Source organism: Pelobates fuscus, chromosome 12, assembly GCF_036172605.1.
Source record: "Pelobates fuscus isolate aPelFus1 chromosome 12, aPelFus1.pri, whole genome shotgun sequence".
NCBI lineage: Eukaryota > Metazoa > Chordata > Amphibia > Anura > Pelobatidae > Pelobates > Pelobates fuscus.
This window is the reverse complement of record NC_086328.1, coordinates 101,771,455-101,799,448: the sequence shown is the minus strand read 5'-3', so window position 1 is coordinate 101,799,448 and position 27,994 is coordinate 101,771,455. Positions and strand designations below refer to the sequence as shown.

General features: G+C 37.6%; 1 protein-coding gene across 6 annotated transcripts in view; it reads right to left on the bottom strand.

Annotated features, from left to right (window-relative positions):
- Positions 1 to 27,994, bottom strand: part of SOX6 (SRY-box transcription factor 6) — a 380,567-nt gene that overhangs the window by 158,776 nt on the left and 193,797 nt on the right. For all 6 annotated transcript variants that reach the window (XM_063437585.1, XM_063437584.1, XM_063437583.1 and 3 more), the window contains one exon: positions 8,126 to 8,215. In XM_063437585.1, coding sequence (XP_063293655.1) covers positions 8,126 to 8,215 — 90 coding nt within the window. The remainder of the gene's footprint in view (positions 1 to 8,125; positions 8,216 to 27,994) is intronic.

Sequence of the window (27,994 nt, the reverse complement as noted above, 5' to 3'; positions counted from 1 at the left end):
CCTCAACTCCTGATATCACTTCTTGAAATATTACGTCTCATATAATGGAGGCAAACGTAAAACAGGATTTCTAAATCAAATGCATCAAATACGTCTTGATTAACATTAATATATATCCGACAAAACATCTACACTATTGCAATATTTGAATACAGCATTATTATTATTTTTTTTTATAGAAAAAGGTCATGTGCAGATGAATTATAATTTCCAAGCTCGATAATCGAATAAGGGAAGATATACAGAGGTCCAATTTTCAATTTTACAAACAAGACCACGGATAAACATATTCACAGTTCATGTAGCTTTACATATGTGGTGAGAGCGTGGAAGTAAATCTGCCAATTAGTGCTTCATCCAGGTTTCCACTTTGCTCTTTATTTTATTTATTTTATTGATAACTCGAGAATGCGAGGAAAAATATGGAAGTCCAAATCCAAGGTATTAAAGTTTTATATTTAAGGGTGTTCTGGATGTTTAATTTTACATAAAGGAATATGGAATTTGAACATTTTAAACCCTCTGTGCGTGTGTTTGTGCGTTTGTGTTTGTGTGTGCATGTTCTTGCATGTGTGTGTTTGTGAATGTGTGTTTCTACATTTGTCTACTGTTGTACATGTTTGTGTGTGTAAGTCTGTGTTTTTACATTTGTTGGTGTATGATTACATGTCCCCCTGTGGATGTGTGCGTGTGTGCATATGTGTTTGTGCGTACATATTCTTCTTATTGGACTATCAGCATCTTTAGACTACATGCTTCTGGAATAAACTTGTTTAAGGTGCTAAATCATTGCAGTCTCAAGATGGCATATTGTTTTTAGGGAATTTTTCCAGTTTGCTAAATCAGCGCAGATATCGAGGACTAGAAAGCTGGCATGGATTATCTATATTGCATAATTTCTGCAAAATTATTGGCATAAACTCCACCAACTCCAAGTAGCCGACTTCTTCATAATAAACAGCATAACTTAGTTCTCAAACAAATTCCACTGTGTCTGAATACACCTTGTGATGTGATAAAATTCTTTTGAAACCCCACCTTTTTGTTATAAAATAACTTTCAAAAAATATTGAAAAGCCAGCATTTTAACAAATCCATTGGGTTTCTATGAAGACGTTGGTCCCTCAGCAATCTGAATATACCTACTGAAATCTAATCTTCTAACCATTCAGGATATTGAAAGCTTGTGCTCTGTCCTACCTTGTAATTTCTGGTCCATTACAATTTGCCAGCATACAAAGTAGCCAACCAGAGCTTAGTGACATTTCCTGTAATTTCTTTTAGCATTCTACGAGGAACAGACAACGAGAGGAGGTGGGAAATAAATGTAAAATGTAACAAACTAAAATAATATGTATTCTTTCTTTCAGACTATGGTCAACCAAATCTTAAAATATGACCCTAATAAAAACTCTAAAAATGGCAAAGGGCATCTTTAGAGTTCCCAGAAATCAACGGAGCAGTATTTTATCATGAACGTTGCCTTCACTGGTGCGACCTTAAATTCCCTCGCTAGTGTCACAAAATATATCAAACTGGAAGAAGATCATTTTCCAATCTAATTTCACTGAATCTTGTCTCGGGTTGCAAATATTGGACACAATAATAATGCAGTAGACTGAGCATGTATGCAAATAGGCAAATGTTAACCACAAGACCCAGGGTAAGCCTGGGCTAACAGGCAAACTTTTGGCCGACATTAGTAGGTGAACTTAAATTAACTCAACTAAACTGCCCGTAAATTCATAGTAACGGAAACTAGCTATTCTTTAGTTACTGACTGTAAATATATGTTGGTGACTTTTTGTCAATGTCTTCCATTGTATTCACTAAAATGGCTGAATATTTGCCGAATAAATCCTACAACGTCCGGTGAATGAATGTGGACAGCCTTCGGTTTACGTCGAATGTAACACAACATGAGTGAATCTCAACAAAATAACAGTGCGATTACCTTATAATACATTCACCATCTTCTAAATACAGCCGATATCATTAGAATTTAAACCTTTTGTAGCAATACAGGATAACCTAAATATTCGTGTTTACCAATGGGTGATAACTCTATTAGATCTTTAATATTTTATAGTTTATCACTACAACGGAGTCCATGTTTCAATAAATAACTGAATACAGTTCTAGGTAAGTGAGGGGCAACATAGATAATGTTTCATGTAAAATAAAAGCAGAAACACATAGTCTTTTGTCTCTGGAAACATTAAAAAGGATAAAAAGGTTAATGCTCTTAATGTTTCTCTCACATTAATAAGAAATGAAAACATTCTTAAACATGGCAGCAAGAAGAATTTGCATGCACAAGTGTTTATGGCAGACGGAAATTCTCCACAATGCTGACGGTAACTACATTATTTCTTGTGCTAATTGCAGATGCAGCTAATTTGCATGCTAATTTTCAGTACAAAAAAAAAAAACTCTTTAAGCAGGAGTAAGGCAAGACAGCTGCGTCAAAGTCAAAGGGCTCCGTACACTTTGCAAATTACAATTTAAATCCATGTATCCAAGCACGTATATCAGACTTGTGAGCAATGATATATACAGTCTGTCTCGCACGGTTTTCTTTTTCAATACATTTCCATGAGTTTGCAGAATGTGGTATTGGGTTGTTGTTTTTTTGTTGTTGTTTTTTTTTATGTTGTATTAATTCTAAAAAAAAAAATACAATTTGGCCAAATGTACTTGACACAATATATGTGAGAAGAATTTCCACCACAGAAACCATAGTTTGAGGTAAACTAACAATAAATAATTGGATGATACATTTGTTAAATTTAAACCAATAAAAACAACACAGTGGGGAAAAAAAAGCTTAAATACCATAAATGTGGCAAATCCTTGATAAACCAACACAACCAGATTTCACATCCAAGCTGCTCATCTAAGAGAAGGTATTTTATAATCTCAAATTTACTTAAAGGACCACAATAGGCACCCAGACCACTTCAGCTCAATGAAGTGGTCTGGGTGCCAGGTCCATCTAGGATTAACCCTGCCTGCTGTAAACATGGCAGTTTCAGAGAAACTGTTATGTTTACAATAGGGTTAATCCAGCCTCTAGTGGCTGTCTCATTGACTCATTGATTTTCACAGTGAGAAGACGCTGCCGTCCATAGGAAAGCATTGAGAAATGCTTTCCTATAGACTGATTGGATGTGCACGCGGCTCTTGCCTCGCATGCGCATTCTGCAGAGGACGTCCGAAGAGGGAGGAGAGTCCCCAGCGCAGAGGGAGCCCGGCGCTGGAGAAAGGTAAGTGATTAACCCCTTAACCCCTCTTGAGCCCAGTGGGACGGGGGCCATGAGGGTGGGGGGGACCTATTAACAATATAGTGCCAGGAAAATGAGTTTGGTTTCCTGGCACTATAGTGGTCCTTTAATATAAAAAAAAAAAACTGTGCAACAGCTAGCACAGTTGCTTACACTACCTAAAATAATATAACTGGTTTAATAGTATCTGTCTCGATAGGATGGGAGAACAGATTTAAGGGGTGTGAGTAGAGGCGTGGCAAGTTGCTGTTCTGAGTGTGAGTAGGTGTGAAGCAGGGGCAGAGCTGTTCTGAGTGGGGGAGTGGTCAGGGGCAGGGCTGTTTTGGTTGGAGGAGTGGCTAGGGCTGGAGCTGTTCTGAGTGGTGGTGTGGCCAGGGGTGTGGCTGTTCTGTACAAGAGTGTAGGTGTGGTCAAGGGTGTGGCTGTTCTGTGTGAGAGTGGAGGTGTGGTCAGGGGCAGGGCTGTTTTGGTTGGGGGTGTGGCTAGGGGTGCGGCTGTACGGAGTTTGAGTGTGGATGTGGCCAGGAGTTCTTACTTACTTATTACAATTTATACAATTAAAATGTAATTTAGAAGGACAATGTATCTTATTGACACAGACTGATTTCTAAACACACGTATTGTAGTTTAAAGGCACATTACTGGGAGTATTATTGCTGTGGAGCTCTGTTATACACTCAGACACACCATCAATGTGGAACTCATAGAAATGGAGCTCCTATATAGGGTCACTTAGGAGATATAGTATTCACTAAATGTGTGATTAGGAAATGCTCAGTGTTTATGTGTGTGTAAGACTGTCAGTGTGTGTGGGTCAATGTGTGTGTGTGTGTGTGTGTGTGTAAGACTGTGAGTGTGTGTGGGTCTATGTGTGTGTGTGTGTGTGTGTGTGTGTGTGTAAGACTGTGAGTGTGTGTGGGTCTATGTGTGTGTGTGTGTGTGTAAGACTGTCAGTGTGTGTGGGTCCGTGTGTGTGTGTGTGTGTGTGTGTGTAAGACTGTCAGTGTGTGTGGGTCTATGTGTGTGTGTGTGTGTGTGTGTGTGTGTGTGTAAGACTGTCAGTGTGTGTGGGTCCATGTGTGTGTGTGTGTGTGTGTAAGACTGTCAGTGTGTGTGGGTCCATGTGTGTGTGTGTGTGTGTGAGTGTTTATAAAACTGTCTGTGTACAAATAGACTATTATATTTATGGGTTTTTGTAGGATTTTTTTGTGGATGTTTTGTTTGTTCTTAAGCCTAAGGGTAGAACAATTCTAAATTATTATTTACAAATTTCCTCCAATGTTGTTTTATTACTTTTTACATTTCTGACCAGAAGTTAAAATGCACACCAAGAGTTACAATGTGAAACAATATAGTGCTTCTTTTTGTGGTTTTGCATTTCATTTCCAACTTTTAATTGACAGAATTATATATGTTCCCAACCCAGAGCTGTTTTTTAATTGCTGTAATATATATCAAACAGACTTCAAAAGCAGGGAAGATATCTGCAACAGAGCACAAAGAAACACTTTGAAATATGTATCGCCATACAGAATGGGGTTATAATTACAGACCAGCATCCTCCTGTGATTTGCATTAACATCCAGACAATGTATGCACAGGGTGTGGTTATGGTACTGGGGAGCCCATCAGTAATTAAGCCAGACACTGTATGCACAGGGGGTGGTTATGGTACTGGGGAGTTTGTCTGTAATGGAGGCAGACAATGTATGCACATGTTGTGGTTATGGTACTGGGGAGTCTGTCTGTAATGGAGGCAGACAATGTATGCACAGGGTGCGGTTATGGTACTGGGGAGCCCATCAGTAATTAAGCCAGACACTGTATGCACAGGGGGTGGTTATGGTACTGGGGAGTTTGTCTGTAATGGAGGCAGACAATGTATGCACATGCTGTGGTTATGGTACTGGGGAGTCTGTCTGTAATGGAGGCAGACAATGTATGCACAGGGTGCGGTTATGGTACTGGGGAGCCCATCAGTAATTAAGCCAGACACTGTATGCACAGGGGGTGGTTATGGTACTGGGGAGTCTGTCTGTAATGGAGGCAGACAATGTATGCACATGCTGTGGTTATGGTACTGGGGAGTCTGTCTGTAATGGAGGCAGACAATGTATGCCCAGGGGGTGGTTATGGTACTGGGGAGTCTGTCTGTAATTAAGCCAGACACTGTATGCGCAGGCTGTGGTTATGGTACTGGGGAGTCTGTCTGTAATGGAGGCAGACAATGTATGCACAGGGGGTGGTTATGGTACTGGGGAGCCCATCAGTAATTAAGCCAGACACTGTATGCGCAGGCTGTGGTTATGGTACTGGGGAGTCTGTCTGTAATGGAGGCAGACAATGTATACAACAGGGGGTGGTTATGGTACTGGGGAGTCTGTCTGTAATGGAGGCAGACAATGTATGCACAGGGGGTGGTTATGGTACTGGGGAGTCTGTCTGTAATGGAGGCAGACAATGTATGCACAGGGGGTGGTTATGGTACTGGGGAGTCTGTCTGTAATGGAGGCAGACAATGTATGTGCAGGGTCTGGTTGTGGTACTGGGGATACTGGGGAGTCAGTCAGTAACGGAGGCAGACACTGTATGCGAAGGCTATGGTTATGGTACTGGGGAGTCTGTCTGTAATGGAGGCAGACAATGTATGCACAGGGGGTGGTTATTGTACTGGGGAGTCTGTCTGTAATGGAGGCAGACAATGTATGTGCAGGGTGTGGTTATAGTACTTGCGAGTCAGTCAGTAATAAAGGCAGACACTGTATGCGGTGTGTAGTTATGGTACAGTTGATTCCGTCACTATTGGAGCCAGACACTTAAGGTGCAGGGTGTGGTTATAGTACTGGGGAGTCTGTCAGTAATGGAGGCAAACATGGTATGCGCAAGTTGTGGTTATGGTATTGGGGAGTCATTCAGTAATGGATGCAGACACGGTATGCGCAGGTTGTGGTTATGGTATTGGGGAGTCATTCAGTAATGGATGCAGACACGGTATGCGCAGGTTGTGGTTATGGTATTGGGGAGTCATTCAGTAATGGATGCAGCCACAGTATGTGCAGGGTGTGGTTATGGTATTGTGGAGTCCGTCAGTAATGGAGGCAGATATTGTAGGCGCAGGGTGTGGTCATGGTATTGGAGAGTCATTCAGTAATGGATGCAGACACGGTATGCGCAGGTTGTGGTTATGGTATTGTGGAGTCTGTCAGTAATGGAGGCACATATTGTATGCGCAGGTTGTGGTTATGGTATTGGGGAGTCATTCAGTAATGGATGCAGCCACAGTATGTGCAGTGTGTGGTTATGGTATTGGGGAGTCTGTCAGTAATGGAGGCAGATATTGTATGCGCAGGGTGTGGTTATGGTTCTGGGGAATAAACGCCACTCTGTATACCAACTATCCCTACTTAACACAGGTACACTCCAGACCGAAGAAGAGCTTTTAGCTTGATGAAAAGCTTTATGTGTGAAGAGTGTGTAATAAGATTACAATCTTATTAAATGCTCTGGTTGCAGCTCTCTGGATTTCAAGCAGACAACTGGTCCTATTACTTCCTAGTTTGGTAAACTCAGCGGTGCTATACACAATAGACAGGCAATTGCCCAGAGCACCTGCCTTGCAAAGACTTATCATGAAGCTGCATTGGGAAGTTTGTGATTGGACAGCCACAGAAAGTGTGGGCGGGGTTAGAATGGGAGGACTTGCAAAGGCTGCAGACAAGAGATCTACAGCTTTTACAAGCTGATTTAGATATAAATTCAATGTAAAAATGCATGACTAAGTATATGCACATTTTAATTTGGGGTATGTCTACAAAACAGTGATTTTTATTTATTTTATATTTGGGCAGTCGGCTGTCCCTTTAAAGGAACACAGTCATCATTTTTTTATTCTCTAAATGTAATCTTTATGTTATGTCATCTCATTACTTTTTTTTTAATTTATGTATTTTGACCATCACTTTTCCCACTCCTTTCTGACAGCCACCTTTACACACCTTGGGTCAAACTGACATTTACCATCCGTTGCTTTTTCCAAATTGCTTGAAAGAAAATGTTGCACGCAGAAAAAGTACACAATTTTGAAAAACAAGGGATGGTTGCAAAATAGTGAGCATCGGGTGAGATAACAGTCTGACCCAAGATGTATGAACATGGCTGTCAGAAATAGTAGGCAAGGGATGAGTTGGTATATTAGAGCATAAATATTCTATTAAGATAGTGAAACCCAAAAATTTTTTCTTTAATACTTAATTCATATTGTGGTTTCATTTTAGCTAATTGCTTGCTGCTTCTATCTGTTATTAATATTGTTATTATCATAATCATAATATTTTACTATTATTATTATTATTATTATTATTATTATTATATTTTTATTAGTAGTAGTAGAATTATAATTGTAATTATTATTATAATTTTTATTATCAATATTGTTGTTATCATTTTATCATTAGAATCATTATTATTCATTTAGCTCCAACATATTCCACAGTGCTGTACAATTATAGAAACTGTATATTTTACGCCCAATTGTGTGGGCTACGCTGATTGCAGTAACTTATGTTAGAGATATTAGTACTGCAGATTAAATGCCGGATTTACACTTTTACTAAATAGTCACTTACTTTATATTAGATATGTTGTACTACATACATAACCCCCCCCCCCCCCCCCTCCCCATTTATGCGAATAGTCACTTTTTATATTTCCCATTACCCACCGCAGGTTGATACCACACAAAAGCATAACTCTACAAGCAACACTTTTTAATATAATTTGTCCTAGTGGACCTGACTTCATCAGAAATATAAAATAACAAATGGTTGTAAAAATGTCTTTACCTTTAATTTCTCCTAGAAGATCGCTCGTGTTTAAACGCTCCATCTTTTCTTTCCAGTCTTTTGAAAGTAGTTTTTCCATGCAAGTTGAATCTGTTTCAAAAGAAATCGAATGATAATAATTAACTAATGGTCGGTACACATCACACACATTTGTAAGTAGACAGATTAACAACACTTTTTTTTTTTTTACAATAAGAAAAATCTGCTGTGGTAATCTAAAGTCGCTAAAAATATTAATTTCCAATGCTAGCGCCTGGTCAGATGACTGAATTTTAAATTTAATATTGTGTAATGTCCCTTTAAATGTATCTTTATTATTAAATGACCCAAAGCTGCATTAATTCATCACTGTGTAAACAATTAGCCTCACATTTATTTCAAACATTGGATGCAAGGCTGACAATGAACATTATTCAGTATGAATGAAAACAGATAAAACATTGCCCTGCTTATGGGTACGCTCTCTCCAATAGGGCACAGTACCCACTTATGGCAAGTACACTAAACATTTGTACAATACTGGGGATTGCAGACAATGAAGGAAGATATGCAGAGTGAGGATAGCAAAAAATAAAAAAAAACAGGAAGAAAATTAAAAAAAAACTGCACGGGACGCAAAGAAACAAGTCAGTGGAGGTTCATGATGTCCATTTTAAATTTTCTCACATTTAATTCACTTTTAAGGGGGTTTATTTACTAACTGTTGACTTGCAGTGAATTCAAAACTAAAGTGTAAAATATAAGCAAAAAGTTCGTATTTGGTGAAATTCTCCAACTCACCTATCACTACAGCTTGTGATGTCAGGCTAAATGTTGCAATTTGATTTTTGTTAACTGTTCAGCGAACATGTCAATGTTTTGGGGGTAGCTATACATTTTTTTGATCAGTTTAAGCACACTGAAGGAGGCACGACACTGATCTCTGTATAGAATATTTGGAGAACTTTCAGCTGCTTAGCGTCCAGTTATGAATTTCTGTTTCACAGCTGAGCTCCTGATTACAAAAGATGGAATAACTGCTTATGGGTTTACTTTGTGTAATGACTTTGTTTATTACACTCTGTCTTTTTTCCCTAATATAAATCTTAGAATTAGTACCGCAATGCCAGTGTTTTGGGAAATATCCCCGGTAATCTCGAGCAATCACTCTACATTACATCATGTCTACATGCAAAAAGAAATCCCCTAAATTCAATGGGCACATTTACACCGGTCACAGATGAAATCTAATATACAATCAGCGAATTGTCATCATAAACCCTTGCAATACGTGAGCATAGAAAAAATGAATGAGACGACCAATGGATAATGACTACTCGAGGTTAACACAAAAAGCAATCTATTTATTTCATACAATTAAAGTACTGGCAATATGATGCTGTAATATTTATTCAGATATGGCAAATATAAAATAGGCACATTCATTCTACGTCTCTATCCTGATAAGTGGATATGAGTTCATGTCAGAATTTTGCACAATTCATGTGTTAATTCACTATACATTGAGTTTTGAAGTGAATTTAATTATAAAAAACTAAACGTTCAGCCAGCCAATATTCTATTGATTTTTAACTGGCCAATACACTATCTATTTATTAGTAGAATAAGAAAACAAGTCTCAGCCTGCTCCAACCTGAGATTTAACAAACTCTACCAGATAAAGTGACTGGCTTGGAACTGTTTAAGAATTATCTCGAGCAATAAATAAAATTAGCTCATAGAAAAAAAAAAAAAACTGTCTTACTATCCGGAATAAGCACTTCAACTAAGATAGCCTTTAAAACATTATCGCCACTCACTTAGAATTCTCGATCATTCGTCAGAACTCTGCAATCATTCGTCAGAACTTTATCTGGGATCCCAGAATTATTTATTGTCCTACGAAAAAGGGATACACTAACATACATGTCCTTCTAACATTAGAGTTATTTCTTAAAGGGACACTATAGTCACCAGAACAACTTTAGCTTAATGAAGCAGTTTAGGTGTAAATCATGCCCCTACAGTCTCACTACTTGATTAGCTGCCAGTCAGGAGTTAAGTCACTTTGTTTATGCACGTCTGGGCACACCTTCCCACATTTGACTTACACAGCCTTCCTAGAAACTTCCTGGATAGAGTGATTTAATGTTTACACTTCCTTTATCGCAAATTCTGTTTAATTTAAAATGTCTTAACTCCAGCTCTAGAAATAGATTGCTAGACCCCGCAGGAAACTTCTGTATGTATTTAAAGTTCAAGTTACAAAGCAGGAGATTCAAAACTTTTAAAGTATGTCACATCTGATTGAAAATTAAATCTATAATGTTTTCATGCAGGTTATGGCAATCACAGCCAGGGGAGGTCTGGCTAGGGTTGCATAAACAGAAACAAAAGTGATTTAAATCGCAGAGAACTGAACAGTGAGACTTCGGAGGCATGACCTGTACACAAAAACTGCTTCATTAAGCTAAAGTTGTTTTGATTACTATAGTGTCCCTTTAACATTAAAAATGAACTACAATTTATTCACCTTTAATACCAAACGGAGCTGGCAATTCCAATGCTTCTTCATAAAGACGTATTACGGGGCCTACTGCGCATGCATGGCAACAAGGATCTCGTCAAAGACATACATTATAGCAATGCATTATAGCAATACAACTATATGGGAAGATTTTGTCAGTCCTGCAAATACTAGTTTATTAACAGGAAGCATTTTACTCTCTTTATACAGTATATAAGTCTGCAAACAAAAGCAGGGCGTGCTCTGTTTATACATTATATAGATCCATAGATAGACAGGAGCAGGGCTCACTCTGTTTAAAGACTATATACATCCATAGATAGAAGCAGGACTTGTTCTGTTTATACGCTCTATAAATTCATACATAGACTCAGGGCTCGCTCTGTATATACCCTATATAAATCTATAGATAGACAGAAGCAGGGCTCACTCTGTTTATACGCTCTATAAATTCATACATAGACTCAGGGCTCGCTCTGTATATACCCTATATAAATCTATAGATAGACAGAAGCAGGGCTCACTCTGTTTATACGCTCTATAAATTCATACATAGACTCAGGGCTCGCTCTGTATATACCCTATATAAATCTATAGATAGACAGAAGCAGGGCTCACTCTGTTTATACGCTCTATAAATTCATACATAGACTCAGGGCTTGCTCTTTATATACCCTATATACCTCTATAGATAGACAGAAGCAGGGCTCACTCTGTTTATATACTATATAAATCCTTACATTGAAGCAGGACTCGTTCTGTTTATACACTATATAAATCCATAGATAGAAAGAAGCAGGGCTTGCTCTTTTTATACGCTATATAAATCCATAGATCAGTAGAAAAAGGACTCGCTCTGTTTATATGCTATATAAATCCACAGATAGAAGCAGAGCTCGTTCTGTTTATACGCTATATAAATCCATTATATGCTATATGAGTCCCGTTAAGTTGGGGAATAATAATAATAATGTCTAAAGGGTAGTATATAAAAGTGAAAGTTAAACCTTTCCTGGTAAAAGGTTTTGATATTATTATTAGACAATACTTATTTACATTATTTTTATGATGACATGTCAAAAATTTTACTTTCTGTACGGTATTATATAAACATTGCTTAAAATATATTCATATTTTTTTTTAGATTTTATTGAGTTACGAACATTTTAGTTACATTATGGGGGTTTAATAAAAAAGAGGCGTGAGAGAGACATGGCATAAAAATCATACATTGTTTGTTTGAAATGATGCAGGGCTACGTTGCTTTCTACGTGATAGGTCCCATTTATGGTTTATACTGAGCACATCGCGGCGGAGTGGACGGGAACGCATTTGCTTGTCCGAGGATCTGATTTGATATTGGGAATTAAATCGCGGCCCTCGGTGATCTAATAAGAGCTGCGCTTAATTTACTGCGCTAGATTACTGCCTGGGAGAATGTAGACCATATTTGCAGCCGCAGAATGAGTAAGTAGATTTTAATTGCAACACATTTGCACAAGTTTCACTTGAAAGACAACACAGCTTTGAAATGTTTTGGGGTAATATTTCAGCAGAAAAGGCAATTTATTTAGTAATTATATCTTTCAGCGAGCGAAGGGGAATTAAGAAGCTGTAAGTTGTTATAGAGGGTATGAAAATACTTGTTATGCAATAAAAACAAAGAATGTAATTTTAACAATTAGAGGCATATCTTACTTTTATGGGCTTTGGCCCAAAAACAGAAGATTTTTCCCTACAACCACCAATTAGATATACAACATAATAATTTGTCCTTTAAAGGGATATCGTCATCTAATGAGAAAGGCGGAGAGTCTGCTCCATTGAAACAATTTACGGCATTATCTATTCACAAAGTATTGACTTAAGGCATCTCATTTGTAAATGTTCCTTATCACTTTCTTTTATATTCTTTACCTTTGAAGATGAACTTACCTATAATCGTGGCTGGACATTTTTTTAGTGAAGAAATGAAACCTTTTTAATATTGGAAATATTATTAAAAATAGCATTTTGCTCAATTTATTTTAATACGCATTTTATGAAGGACATAGCACCCCATTTGTATTGCCAATGCATTTAATCATTTTCCGTTAATTAAATATTTTTGAAATATTTGTTTTGGAGCTTTTAAAAATTTGTAATACTGAAATTATTCAATATCTCGACATTAGAGGTTACTTATGAATATCAAACTGATACGCAGATATCCAAATTTGTAATGAAATTGTACTTATTGATAACATGCCCCTTCATTAAAAATAATTAATTTGGAATATTTTTAAAGGAAAAACAATATGATTATTTTTTTTATTAAAAGAATGGAGTAACTTATATTTCCTAAGGCTATCTTGCAGTATTAGTAAAAGGTTTATGTAACAAGCACTATGTTTCTTACAAGACGTAGCTAAGGACACGTCTAGGGTCAATGTATTAAATTATACAACTCCAATAACCAGTGCAGTCTGACTTTAATATTGAAAGAGTATACACCAGTACAGTTAGTGCAATACCTGCTGAGGTTGTTTAAAAACCTATAGAGAAAAAAAGCATTGAAATATTAAATGTATATTGCCATAGATGATGTATGTAGACTAAAATATAATATAATATAGACTAACCAAATATAATATACAAAAACCATAATGAAAATCCAAGTCTTTTAATTTTTAAACCTACACTATTGTATATGGTGTTATATAAGATGTATGGTGTTATACATGGTATATGGTGTTATATAAGATATATGGTGTTATATAAGGTTTATTATGTTATATAGGATATATAGTGTTACACAAGGAATATGGTGTTATATAAGATATCTGGTGTTATATAAGGTATATGATTTTATATAACGTTTAAGGTGTTATGTAAGGAATATGGTGCTATATAAGGTATATAAGCTATATGGTGTTATACACAGTATATGGTGTTATACAAGGTAGCTACTTAGGGAATATGGTCAGGACACATAGAATGAAAGGTACAACACATGAATGTTTTCTTCCAATGCAGAGCATGCTGGGAACATAATTAAGATTTGCTCACTGTGCTTTCAATCAGCCAAAGAATGGTTGGAATCCAGTCCACGGTTGGAGAACATGATAAGCAGAGAATGTCCGAGGATTAACACTGACATTCTTAACTTAATACAATCCAGCTTTATTCCGCATACCTCAACATCGTACCTGTGTGTGATTGTATGTGTGTGTGTATGTGTGTGTGTGAATCTCTGTGTGTATGTGTGTATCTATATGTGTGTATCTCTGTGTGTGTCTGTATATGTATATGTGTGTATCTATGTGTGTATGTATGTGTGTGTGTGTGTTTGTCTGTGCATGCGTCCATATATATGTGTGTGTGTGTGTGTGTGTGTGTGTGTAACACTGTGTATGTATGAGTGTGTTTAGATTACACTTTTACAAAAAATACATATTAATAAACAGATTCTTGGTGTATCAATTAGTAAACAAATCAACTTAGGCAGAAATAATTTAGACTTAAAGTTTACTGCAAGCCTACAAATACCCAATGAAAATAGCTATTCTTAATTGCTATCTGTTCATTAAAATAACAGACTCGTTTTTTTTTTTTACAATATATTTTGATAATACTATAAAATTTCTGGCGCTCTAGATAAACTAAATTACTAAATTTATCAAACTAAACTTTAACAATTTAGAAGATATTAATACACAGCAGGGGCTGAAGTACTGATGGTAAATAAACGTTTAATATCTCCAGCTTGCTAAGACACAAATTCTTACTATAGTGCTTCATGGCTTCTACTCAACTCCTTCCTAACTTGATTACTCCAGCTATTCACTGACGGTGTTACTCGTTATACTGTGTACACTCTAAAACTCCCCTTCGCGTTTTAACAATCCACGACTTTGTAACTAACCCTGTTTGCGCTAGGAGCGTAGATTCTCTTTGTTTTTTTTTATCCACATCTTGTATTAGGTAAACATGTTGTATAGATATTTAGATTGATTTAGTAATCATTAAATTGTAATATTTGAAAGTGCGATGCACCCGTACGCACAATGAAATGACACAACAGTAGCAATATGTTTTCTCATTATTATTATTATCAATATTATAATAGCACGGCAGAGAAGCAGGCATTGACACAGCTAGAATTTGTTTTTAATTTGCTTAAATAACCTCATTACTGCCTCTGAAATCATGCTAGGACAGGATTCCTGCTTTGCGTGTGTTTTGTTATTTTTTTTGTGTGATTTTTTTTTTTTTTTTTTTATATAGATGTACACATGAAAGGAACTATAAATGTGGAAGTATCAGAAGAACTTCAAAGTCCCAAATGTCAAACCTTATTATTTCAAATCAGCTTTGACTTTTTAAGACTTAATAAACTGCCGCAGTGTGCGGAGGCCTATTTTTAACTACCATATAAATGAATATAATGATCATTGCCTCGTGTGCACTAAGATTAATGACTGCACTATTTCTGCAATAGGAATAGCCTTTATCCGCTTGTTTGCTTAACTAGTTTTGTTTTAACTACATTTTGTTTATTTAAAAACAGGAGAATTCTTTGCTACTGTATTTCGCCGATAAATACAACAAAAAACAGAACAGAAAACCACATGGGGCCACGAAACTGCCAATGCATATTCACAAATTGTCTCTAAAATACAGTTTTTCATTGCGATGGAAAGATGAACTCAGACAAGTGGCCAAAGAAAAATGATCTCAGCCAAAACAGAGTCTACGGTGAAATAGCGTCTTATTTACATAACACTAACCGCTCGCTTTTAGCGTTTAAATGCTGCCTACTAAAAACATTAGTAAGAATTAAAAAGAAATGGCTCTCAATCTCTGGATCAGAACCCAAAGCAGGGTTTCAAAACAGTTTTCAGTGCGTGTCAAAGTTTGGAAAAGGCCCATCGTCTCCAGGTAAGTGCTAAATCAATTAATGATTTAGTGTAGTTCCTGGAACTGGAGACTTGGGAAGAATTGGGAAGAGTTTAAAATGGGGATTTTAAAGAATGTATATTACAACTAAATCTCTATTGAAAAAAACAAAAACGTACGTATCAGTGTGCTAGAGGTATGGATTTTGGGGAAATGTGGTCGATATAAAAAAAAAATAGATTTTCTCACCCCTTCTGGGTGGTATATATTTCTCATTCTTGGGTCCACTACTATATATATATATATATGATGTAGACTCTGGATTTATGACACTATCAAGGGGTGTGTGTGTGTGTGTGTGTGTGTGTGTGTGTTTGTATGCCCTACCCTGTTTTTTTTTTTTTTTCTTTTTCTTTTTTAAACATCAGTTATTTTAACTGTTAAACTATAAGATTGACCAGTATTGCTTCAGATCTGAGGAAGAGAGGAAAACTCTTGAATGCTTGTCTTTTTAAATATCATGTTATTCTAATAAAAAAAACATCATTACATACTGAAATACTATAGTATTCTTTTGGTATCTTTTATATATACATATATATATATATATATATATATATATATATATATATATATATATATATATATGTGTGTGTGTGTGTGTCTATTACAATTTATTAAAAAAAATACACAAATATTAATTCTATTAATTTCCATTCTGTATATTCTATTAATTTGCATTGTATTTCTAAATTAACATATTCATTAGATCTAAAAAAATATATACATTATTTACACACCACCTTGAATTAACTCAGGGCTGTACAACACATTCTAATGACTCGTGGAGACAAATGGGTACGCTTACCCATATATAATATATTAATCTACGTATTGGATGCGGCTGTTTAAATATAATAAAAATTAAAATAATAATTACAATTGTTTTTCAAAGAAAATCCATAGTCACAGTACATTATTAATGAGAATAAAATCTGTTGCATAACCTTTCAGTACTTGCTGTCATTTGCTTTTCAAATAACTTACCATAACTTATTAAATGGCAATTTATTCTGATTAGACAATTTGAAAAGTTCATTAAATATTTATACATACACAATACAGTGGGCGCATGTGTAAAGGTTCAATCATTTTCTTGTGAATGCACAACGGCTGGCTGTAAAATGTTATCTTAATCTAGACGTATCTGTCTGTCCATTATGATATATAAAAATAAGTATTTACAGAATCTTTGAACAACAAATAAATATATGTAGAGAGAGAGAAAGAGAAAGAGAGAGAGAGAGAGAGAGAGAGAGAGAGAGAGAGAGAGAGAGAGAGAGAGAGAGAGAGAGAGAGAGAGAAAAAAGAAATGAACTAGATTTAATAGTAAATTAATCTTTAAACAGCTATAAAAAGGTATATTATTTCCCACTGAAGGCTTGGTTGGGCTGAGTTTATAACTAGCAAATGGTGATTTACATTCTGTATTGTAGCACATAAAGGATGGCTATTCTGTATGATAGCTATCAGATACTGCTGAGTTCCTGCTGGGTTCAGCTGTTCTAGGAATTGTGAATTACCTGAATTAGGGATGAGTTACTGCTGGATTTATGGTTAAAATTCTACTGTGTACTGAATCCCCATCACTGGATCTAAATCAGTCTTTAAAGACACAGTTTAATCTAGACTAGCTGACCACGACAACCTGCATTACTCTCAAACGATATCCAACCAAGTCAATATCAGCAGTCAGGCAGAAATGGTGATGACTCATTGCTCAGCACATAAAAAAGCTGCCACATTATGTCCCGTGGCCTACAGAGAGGTACACGGCTACCAAAGCATGGTTCTCCTCAGACTGCGACAGCCATGATTTCTGTACTCATAAAGTACATCAGCTATGGAAGACTCACCTTTAGACTGTGCATTCTCTAATGTCATGGCAAACCTCCTAGCAGACTCTTACTCTACCAATTCACCTCTAACACAAACCTCTACTGAGACAGACAGAGATATTGTCATCATCTCCTACACACGTATTAACCCTTTATAGGGCACACACCGAGTGCGCAGCAGCTCTGTAATACGGCTGTAATAAGCCCAGAGCTCAAACGCTCACTACTCTTAAGTGGCAGCAATTCATACAGCATTCATTAACCCAAATAAATAAAACAAAAGCAAAAGAAAGTTACCTGCACACTCTCCCAAATCCCTAATTGCATTTACATAAAAGAGGTTTATAGTACTTGCGCAAAGGCCGTTAAAGTGTTAGCTCCCCTGCCAACATCTAGGCAAAACTTTCAACTTTTCTTTGTTCTATTGGTATATTTGGGGCAAGATAAAAAGGAACATCGGGAACATGCATTTCTCAGGAGATTTTAAACAGCCTGATAACATTTTAAACTGTATTTTAACGTGTCCTGTTCCTTAATCTGTATTATATATATTAAGCCATTGATGCTGCCCATGAGTAGTGGGAGTTTGAGTACAGGGCTTATTTCTGTGTGTTTTTCCAATGTGTGAGATTCCAATGATTCTCATTACAGTTAAAGATAATTTCAAGGTGTGATTAGCCTATAAAAATGTGAATTATTTAGACAATGATGTCAATTAAATTTTACAATGAGGTGAAGTGATTTCCTAGATTTGCGAGGCGATGGCGGCACCTCTGGCTCGAAGGCATGATGATGTCCTTCCTTTCAGTTCTGTCCTTTGCGTTCCCTTGAGATGAAGAAGCACTTAAGAAAATTCTGTATCATAAAAGAACACGTAATGGCCTTCAGTCGTGGCAATATAGGAATATTGAGATTTGCCACAAGGTGCAACGGCCCACCACGGCAGGAGTAAAGGTTATATTGTATATGCATTGAGGCAATTTAAAAGCAGATAAAAAATGATAGACATAATCAAATAAAATATGTAAAACTACACTCAATAACATTTCAGAACTTGATATGTTTTGTATACATTATTTTGGAGAGCTGGACTCAGATTCCAAACTTTGACCACCTACAGGTCTTTTTAGCCACTATTCTGCACTCTCCGCTAAATAAAATGGCAGAATGAATGTCGTCCTACCAACCCTAGACCATTAAAAATTATATTTTTTGAGAAGATGGTGTTGGTTTAAATAAATTAACATTAAATAAACTGTGTTTCTTTGCCCTTCTAATTATTCTAGTTACCTTTCTGAATCCATCCATGGATAACACGGCCAAAAAAGTATAATGTGATGGAAACAGGGATTCAGACATTAATATGTCAGAACCCCTGTTATTGCTGGCATATTTTTAGTTATAGGGTGTCTGTCGATCACTGCTACTATTAATAAGCTAAAATCAAAGTATAACTTTATTTAATGTCTTTACGAATAAATATAGTTATTTAGCTGGTATTGTGACTAGGCTACAAAATTCCCGAGACGAGATATAAAGCATCCACTACATGTATGTTTCTATCCCTTTAGAAATTAAATTACGCTGTTTATATGGAACATATTGTATGTACGTAAGCTTACTATAGAGAGTTGTCAAACTTGAACTTGTTCTCAAAAATTCTAAACTAAACTGATTAGGGCCGGTGCCGAAATGGAAAGATTATGAGTTTTACTGCAACGATCATTTTGTTTAAGAGGTTTTGATGAGGTCTCTCTCCTTTGTTTTGTTCAGATTCTGCATCGAAGTTCCCTTTTTTTCCTGACTGATGAATCACAATAGGAAAGAAACATTTAAATGTTTGGTCAGCCACTGATACTTAGTATATGTATCTTGATCCCAAAATAATTGTCCTGGAATTGGCTTTGACGTCCCAGAATTAGCCATCCAATCCCTTGTCCCATACTAATTATAGCCCAGGCAGAAGAGAAAGTATGCCTTTCCCATACACCACAACACTGGGATAAACAACAGCAGAATTTGTCTTCCCAGGCACTCGACCAGGATGGAATGTAGCAACTGCTGCAGATATGTCCATGCCAGGTCTGGCTCCCGTCCCGTGTCTTCCCGGAGCAGCCACTTTAGCTTTGTTACTTGTTCTTTAATCTATTTTTCCCATTCCTACAAATAGACTTTTTGTGTATTTTTTGTTTTGGTTTTTGGAGGGGCAACACAAGGGAAACTGACAATGGACTTATTCTGTTATAAGTTTGAATTGACTTGTGATTAGATTTGAATGAAATTATTATTTACTTTCATATTGAAAATTGATTTTTACTACTTCTGGGATTTACATATACATGCCATTCTATTTGGCATTGTAGCCAAGTATTTGAGTAAAACGAAATATTAAACCCTGGGTGGATGTCTGATTTAAAAGAGAAATACAATACAGTCAGAGATCACACTGCAACTTGCAAAAAGTGTGTTTAAATTGAATAGAAACCTCACTTCACATATCGCAGCACACAAGAATAATCCTCGTGGCCAGTCTATGCGTGGAGTACATAAAAATCACAAGCCCTCAGCCTATCCAAAAACCTGTATAGTGCTGGCCTAGCAAAGCCCCTCCCACCCCCCACCCACCCCCCCACAATTCCAGCGTGCTATGCCAACACAAATGCAAGCGCTCCTCCCGCTATCTTAACATCCCAGCATTCCTCCCACTATCTTAACATCACAGCACTCCTCCCACTATCTTAACATCCCAGCATTCTTCCCACTATCTTAACATCACAGCACTCCTCCCACTATCTTAACATCCCAGCGATCCTCTCGCTATCTTAACATCCCAGCACTCCTCCCGCTATCTTAACATCCCAGCTCTCCTCCCTCTATCTTAACATCCCAGCTCTCCTCCCACTATTTTAACATCCCAGCGCTCCTCCCACTTTCTTAACATCCCAGCTCTCCTCCCACTATTTTAACATCCCAGCGCTCCTCCCACTATCTTAACATCCCAGCGCTCCTCCTGCTATCTTAACATCCCAGCATTCCTCCCGCTATCTTATCATCCCAGCGCTCCTCCCGCTATCTTAACATCACAGCACTCCTCCCTCTATTTTAACATCCCAGCACTCCTCCCACTATCTTAACATCCCAGCACTCCTCCCACTATCTTAACATCCCAGCATTCCTCCCGCTATCTTAACATCCCAACTCTCCTCCCGCTATCTTAACATCCCAGCTCTCCTCCCACTATTTTAATATCCCAGCTCTCCTCCCACTATCTTAACATCCCAGCGCTCCTCCTACTATCTTAACATCCCAGCACTCCTCCCACTATCTTAACATCCCAGCATTCCTCCCGCTATCTTAACATCCCAACTCTCCTCCCGCTATCTTAACATCCCAGCTCTCCTCCCGCTATCTTAACATCCCAACTCTCCTCCCACTATCTTAACATCCCAGCGCTCCTCCTACTATCTTAACATCCCAGCGCTCCTCCTGCTATCTTAACATCCCAGCACTCCTCCCACTATCTTAACATCCCAGCGCTCCTCCTGCTATCTTAACATCCCAGCACTCCTCCCACTATCTTAACATCCCAGCGCTCCTCCCACTATCTTAACATCCCAGCGCTCCTCCCACTATCTTAACATCCCAGCACTCCTCCCACTATCTTAACATCCCAGCGATCCTCCCGCTATCTTAACATCCCAGCTCTCCTCCCACTATCTTAACATCCCAGCTCTCCTCCCACTATCTTAACATCCCAGCGATCCTCTCGCTATCTTAACATCCCAGCGCTCCTCCCACTATCTTAAAATCCCAGCACTCCTCCCACTATCTTAACATCCCAGCATTCCTCCCGCTATCTTAACATCCCAACTCTCCTCCCGCTATCTTAACATCCCAGCTCTCCTCCCGCTATCTTAACATCCCAACTCTCCTCCCACTATCTTAACATCCCAGCGCTCCTCCTACTATCTTAACATCCCAGCGCTCCTCCTGCTATCTTAACATCCCAGCACTCCTCCCACTATCTTAACATCCCAGCGCTCCTCCTGCTATCTTAACATCCCAGCACTCCTCCCACTATCTTAACATCCCAGCGATCCTCTCGCTATCTTAACATCCCAGCGCTCCTCCCACTATCTTAACATCCCAGCACTCCTCCCACTATCTTAACATCCCAGCGATCCTCCCGCTATCTTAACATCCCAGCTCTCCTCCCACTATCTTAACATCCCAGCGCTCCTCCTACTATCTTAACATCCCAGCTCTCCTCCAGCTATCTTAACACCCCAGCACTCCTCCCGCTATCTTAACACCCCAGCACTCCTCCCGCTATCTTAACATCTTATCAACTTCCCCCTATCTTAACATTCAACAGGATATAATTGCCCACCTGCCCCTATTGCCAGCCCCTTCAGGCTCAAGATTCCTTTAAATTGTAAATACAAGCCTCTTTATTAAGGTAACAATTTAGAGTCCCGTAATATTTCTATGCAGTATAACTATGTTAATGTCAAAATATAATTTTGTTTATTATGTCACTTATATAAATCTAGAAAACAAGGCATTTGCTACCACCTGCATGGTATATTTATGGAAACAAAATGTAAATGCCAGCCAGTCAGACGCTGAATTATTGACTATAAAAGACACAATGAGGGACGTCCAATTTATACCAAATACAAACATACTTACAGGTTTTCCTGCTTGTGTTACAATTGTTTTTTGTTTGCTTCACATTCTTTCGGACTCAGCCTACATAACCTTTAAACACATTCTTTAAAAGGACCCCTCGCTGATATTTAGAGAGTAAAAAAAATTTGCGTGGAGTGAATAAGAATACTTGTCTGATTTTCAACAACTTCAAACTAAGATGAGGGCGGATTTAAAACAATAGCGCAATCTCAATTTTATTTACAAATCTCAAGGATTTAGCAACGTGCAGTGAACTCCTGGCTAATTGCAAACTGACAAACGTGTGGTGCAACTATCATAAATAAAGTGGAAATGTATTTTATAATTCTGTTTAATAAACTTTACAGCATAAACGACTGGAATAAACCAGTAGAATCATTAATATATAATGCCCTGAAATGCTGGCATTAGCCATTCTTCTCTAAATTTCTAAACCACAAAATATAAAATCTGATTGGCAGGTGTAGGAGCCATGAATCCACATTTAACAAACGCTGTCACTTCCTAGGAATTTTCATATTATATTGACTAATATCTATATTTAATAAATAAGTATCTGTGAGGTGTGAAAAATAAAATGTAGAAATCCACACCTCTTTATCGTGTAACTGGGCACCTCCATCTTAGTTCCCTGTCAGTCATTGTTATACGCTACGCCCTTTACACCTGGCATTCAGCAGGGAGAGATCATACAGAGAGGAGGAGAAGTGAAACAATGTTTCCATTTTAACTTAATTTGCAATGTGTGCCCTGGCTGTGCCTTGTCTGAACAGGATTATTACATAATTAGCTAAATCTTAATTATACATTTAAAAGAAAACCGCATTTTATAAAAAAAAAAATTAAAAGTGATTTCAAGGTGATTTTCACATGATTATATGAGTTGTAGTTAAAGGAACACTATAGTAACCTAAACAACTTTAGCTTAATGAAGTAGTTTTAGTGTAGAGATCATGCCTCTCAGGTTTTACTGCTCGTTCCACTGCCATTTAGGGGTTAAATCACTTTGTTTCTGTTTATGCAGCCCTTGCCACACCTCCCCTGGCTATGATTGACAGAGCCTGCATTGAAAAAAAAAAAAAACTGGTTTCACTTTCAAACAGATGTAATTTACCTTAAATAATTGTATCTCAATCTCTAAATTGAACTTTAATCACATTTAGGAGGCTCTTGCAGGGTCCAGCAAGCTACTAACATAGCAGGGGATTAAAAATTTAAAATTAAACAGAACTTGCAATAAAGAAAGGATAATCTTTAGATAATTCTTTACATGAAGTGTTTAGGAAGACTGTGCAAGTCACATGCAGGGAGGTGTGACTAGGGTTCATAAACAAAGTGATCGAACTCCTAAATGGCCGAGAATTGAGCAGTGAGGCTGGATGGGCGTGTTCTATACACCAAAACTGCTACATTAAGCTAAAGTTGTTTTGGTGACTATAGTGTCCCTTTAAAAAAATAACTAAAATGTAGATGATGAATAATATAAATATTTTTATTTCTCCGGCTCTTCATCTTAGCTTTATAGAAATGACCCTGAGTAAGCGATATCACGAAACTCCATGAAATCTTGTGGTGTAAATTGTAAAGACCGTATCCCACCTCCCCAAAAAGCACAGAATAATCTTTGGCCATTACCAGAATGATGTGATCATTCCTATTCCAGCAATTCACACCATAAATTCGATGTGTTGACTTTACACATTGTGTGACCCATTTCAGTGCTAGCAATCACCCCATCTTTCCTTGTCAGCTCCTCAGCAGACATCACACAATTCTCGAAAAAAAACAGACACTTACAGATACAATGTTCATAAAGCAAAGACATTCTAAAACGCAAGTAACTAAAATCAAAAAAATCTAAACAGACAACAAAGGCACAGTTTCGAACAAGAAGTATACATCACCCAGGGTGCAGTAAAAGTCTAACTGATACAAAACGGTAATTACCCCTTTTTTTTGTATTTTTAATTTTTTTTTAAAACAAGGTATAACAAAGGATTCCTCTTAATTCTCAAACACAAAAGGTATATAATAGGATATACCTAGAAATATAAAATGGAGAAGTACGCCTCGTAGGGTAATAGCGTTAAACATATAGAAATTGTTTGAATTCAAGGTTATACTCACAGAGTTATAGATCATTCAGGCTCATCAACAATATGCAGACTCCCACAGATTCAACAATATTCATATGTTGAATGGTTCATGTAAAGAAAAAATTAATAAAAGTGTACAGCACTTTAACATATGCACGAAGACATCACTTTTATATCTCCTGAGAAAGTCTGTAGATACTAGACAAAACGCGTAGAGGCATTATTGTTTTTTTATCTTTTTTATGTTATTTTGTATGCTGTTATAGCTCCTGCCCAAAGTTCTTGTGAGGACTCCAGTACGCCATACCATCAAGAGGACCACAGGATTATACTGATGGGCTTTTTAGCCATTTCTTCTGTGTATGTGAGACCATTAAAGCGTGTATATAACTTTTTATCAGTGTTGCACTATGGTGTTCTGTTTTCCTTTTACCGCTATTACCCTATGAGACGTTCTTCTCTGTTTTATATTTCTAGGTATATGCTATTATTTACCTTAATCAAGGCACAGTGCATTTAATGCACATTCACATTACATGTCACACGGTTCTCCTCCCAGCATGGGTAAACTCCACGAGTCACCAATAAAGCCAGCTTTCTGAGTTGACATGGGCTTCAAAACAGAATGCATCATGGGAAAAGTAAGAAGATTTGCATCAAAAATATTATTCAATAGGACAGCCTTACTCCAAGAGGTACGTTTAATTTATATACCTTAGTGTTTAATGTACACTATAAAACACAGAAATAGGGCAGTGCATCTTTACATGAATGCAGGTAAATGAAAGGGGCTCTTAGCCTAAAGTTAGTAATAGTCACTCCGTGATTCTAGCAACAGTCGTTATACGGCATTACGTCCTATAGGACTAGCTATAAATGCTCTAAGATTCCCAGTATAGTCCTGGGGATGAAACGTCCGAAAGTCAAACTGGTAGATACAATATAATCTGATAAATATGTTTTCTTCTACAAAACACAACTAGAAATACGTCTTGGCCTAAGATTCCTTCCCCCGAGAGCCTTCTGGATGCCAAGATAAAATGTTCATTTTGGCCACTAGAAAGCAGGACCGGCTGCAATGTCTTGTTCCTGCGGTAGGGATCTCCGTTTCACAGTAAGTCAAAATAAAGGAATCACCACAAAATGAAAATAGATATTATTATCTGAGTTAACTCTCAGTGAGCCAAAGGAGCAAAGATTTGAGAAAAGAAATGGCGTTGATTGCAAGGGTCGTTCGGGGAGATATGTTTTAATCAATTTGTAACTGTCCATACAGCACTTATATGGTTAATGGTTACCTATCAAGAACACATGGACTGCTGGTGATTTTTAACAACTAAATATATAAAAGTAGAACATTATCGGAATATCATAAGATCGCCAGATGCACATGTTATAAACACAATTAGTTTATCTATTTTACTTTTTTTTTTTAAAGTCTATATCATGTCTAGATCAGTGTAGAACACCTCCACGATCAACACAGTGTGGCTTTTAGGACAATACTCAGAAAACGTTCTATAAACATGCTCACAGTGCTCGATGTATCGCTCAATATGCTACGAAACATTTAAATAGATAAAAAGTATTCTGTAAAAAGAATGGTATTTTCCTGGATAGTCAGAGCACACTGATTGAGTTTGATGTATTCGGGGTCGGCCACATAAATAGTGCCCAAAACATGAGCGCCATCAGCCCTGGCGATTAATATTAACTTTGGATTTTTATCCTCATTATATCTGCGTCTGTCACCATCTCTCCTTCCTAATGTTTTAAGGACAGGATAATGCAGTCACGGTACATGAAGAAATAAATCCCCCTTTTCTCTCGACATCCTCATTCTTTCCATCCGTGTTCCTACAATGTCAGACGCAGCATATAATACTGAATTCAGCAGCATGCCAACTTGTTTTATAAAACGCCATTCATCCCTCGCAGTTACAACACTGAGCGAACATTGTCCAAAAACTTTCTGATCTAGTAAAAAAAACATGTTTACGTTGCAATACTTCGAGTGAACACCTTTGTTCATCTATTACAGAAACCACAGCCAACCACAGACACAGTTGTAAATTTTTGGACGCAGTTCCACAGTTAACTCCATAAGCGCTGGATAAGGTGCCAACAAAAGTAATTTGCTGTTGGCGCTGGGGCTTGTGAAGAGTTAAAACATCTGTTTGATTTATTGCCATCAATAACAGCAGCCTTCCTACACACCACATAATTGCTGAAGGTTTGTGTCTATGGTTTATAAAAAGCTGAGTACAATCATTCCCGTGTAATTATGACCTTTAGTTTAAACACAGAACAATAAAATACTCTTTAAACAAGCTACAAGTATCTGCCGTCACACGCTGGGTGCTAAAGTACACCTCTATTAGTTATAGATTAAAAGACAATGCCTTATTCTTAAGAGACTAAACAATTAGTTACAGGTTTACAACACAAGAAACCACTTGCGTTTAACTGCGCACAAAATCTTATATAGTCTCCCTATTGGATGAAAGAACAGTATAGTAAATTACCTACCTACCTATCTATCTATCTATCTATCTATCTATCTATCTATCTATCTAGAGGCGTAACTAGAAACCATGCCCCCACCATACGTCTACCCCTGCCACATACGTCCCCAACCCCGCCCATGTCTCCGCCCCCCCACACGCAGACACACAAATAGACACACACACTGTCATGTAGACATACACATGTAGACACACACATACATACCACACACATACATACATACATCCACACATACATACAAACACACATACACAAACACACAGACATGTACACACACACTTACATACAAACACACACATACATACAGAGACACATACACACATACATACAGAGACACATACACACACACATACATACAGACACACACATACACACACATACACACAGACACATACACATACACATACATACAGACAGACACACACACACACACATATAGAGACATACATACAGACACACATACACTAACACACACACATACACGCAAAATGTATATACACACAAAAGTCACCCTCCTGTTTCCTACCTTTTAGATGCAGGAAGGTTACTTTCCTGGGGTCCAGCGGTGGCTGAGCCTGATGGGAGTCAGAGTTCCCACTCGGACTCCCTCCTCTCTACCTCTCGCGCAGGGAGTCACTTCCTCCCTGCTCCCTGGCCTCATCACACCACAGCACTGACCGGGCCCCCTGGATATTCATGGCCATCGGGTGGCCCTAACAGCACAGGCCACCCAATGGGCCCCTTAACATTTGGCTCCGGCAGGTCTACTGTGCGGCTGGGGCCACAACCCGGTCGCATGGGTCCACAGGGCGGCCAGGCCCCCTGGAGTGACCGGCCGGTCGCAACTGCGACCCCTGTGACCGCGGTAGTTCCACCACTATATCTAGCTATCAATCTATCTAAAGTATCTATCTATCTATCCATCTATATCTATATCTATCTATCTAGTTATCTAACAGAGTGTTGGGGCCTCTACTCATATAAACTGCTACTTAGTAAATTATGTTAATTCATTATTACTTGGTGACACAAAACATGAAAGTAGTCTTTTAGTATAAATAATATAATAAATGGATCTCAGAATCCACTAACGATAGCATGAGTTATCCTTTTTATGTCAGCTTAAATTTTTATTTTCTTAGTTTTGGCTATTAGAAAGGACTGTGAGTATGGCACTGATTTAAGACTTAAAGGGACACTATCATCACTAAAACAACTTTACATTAGTAAAGCACATTTAAATATCGAGCATGCACCTGCAGTCTCACTCCTT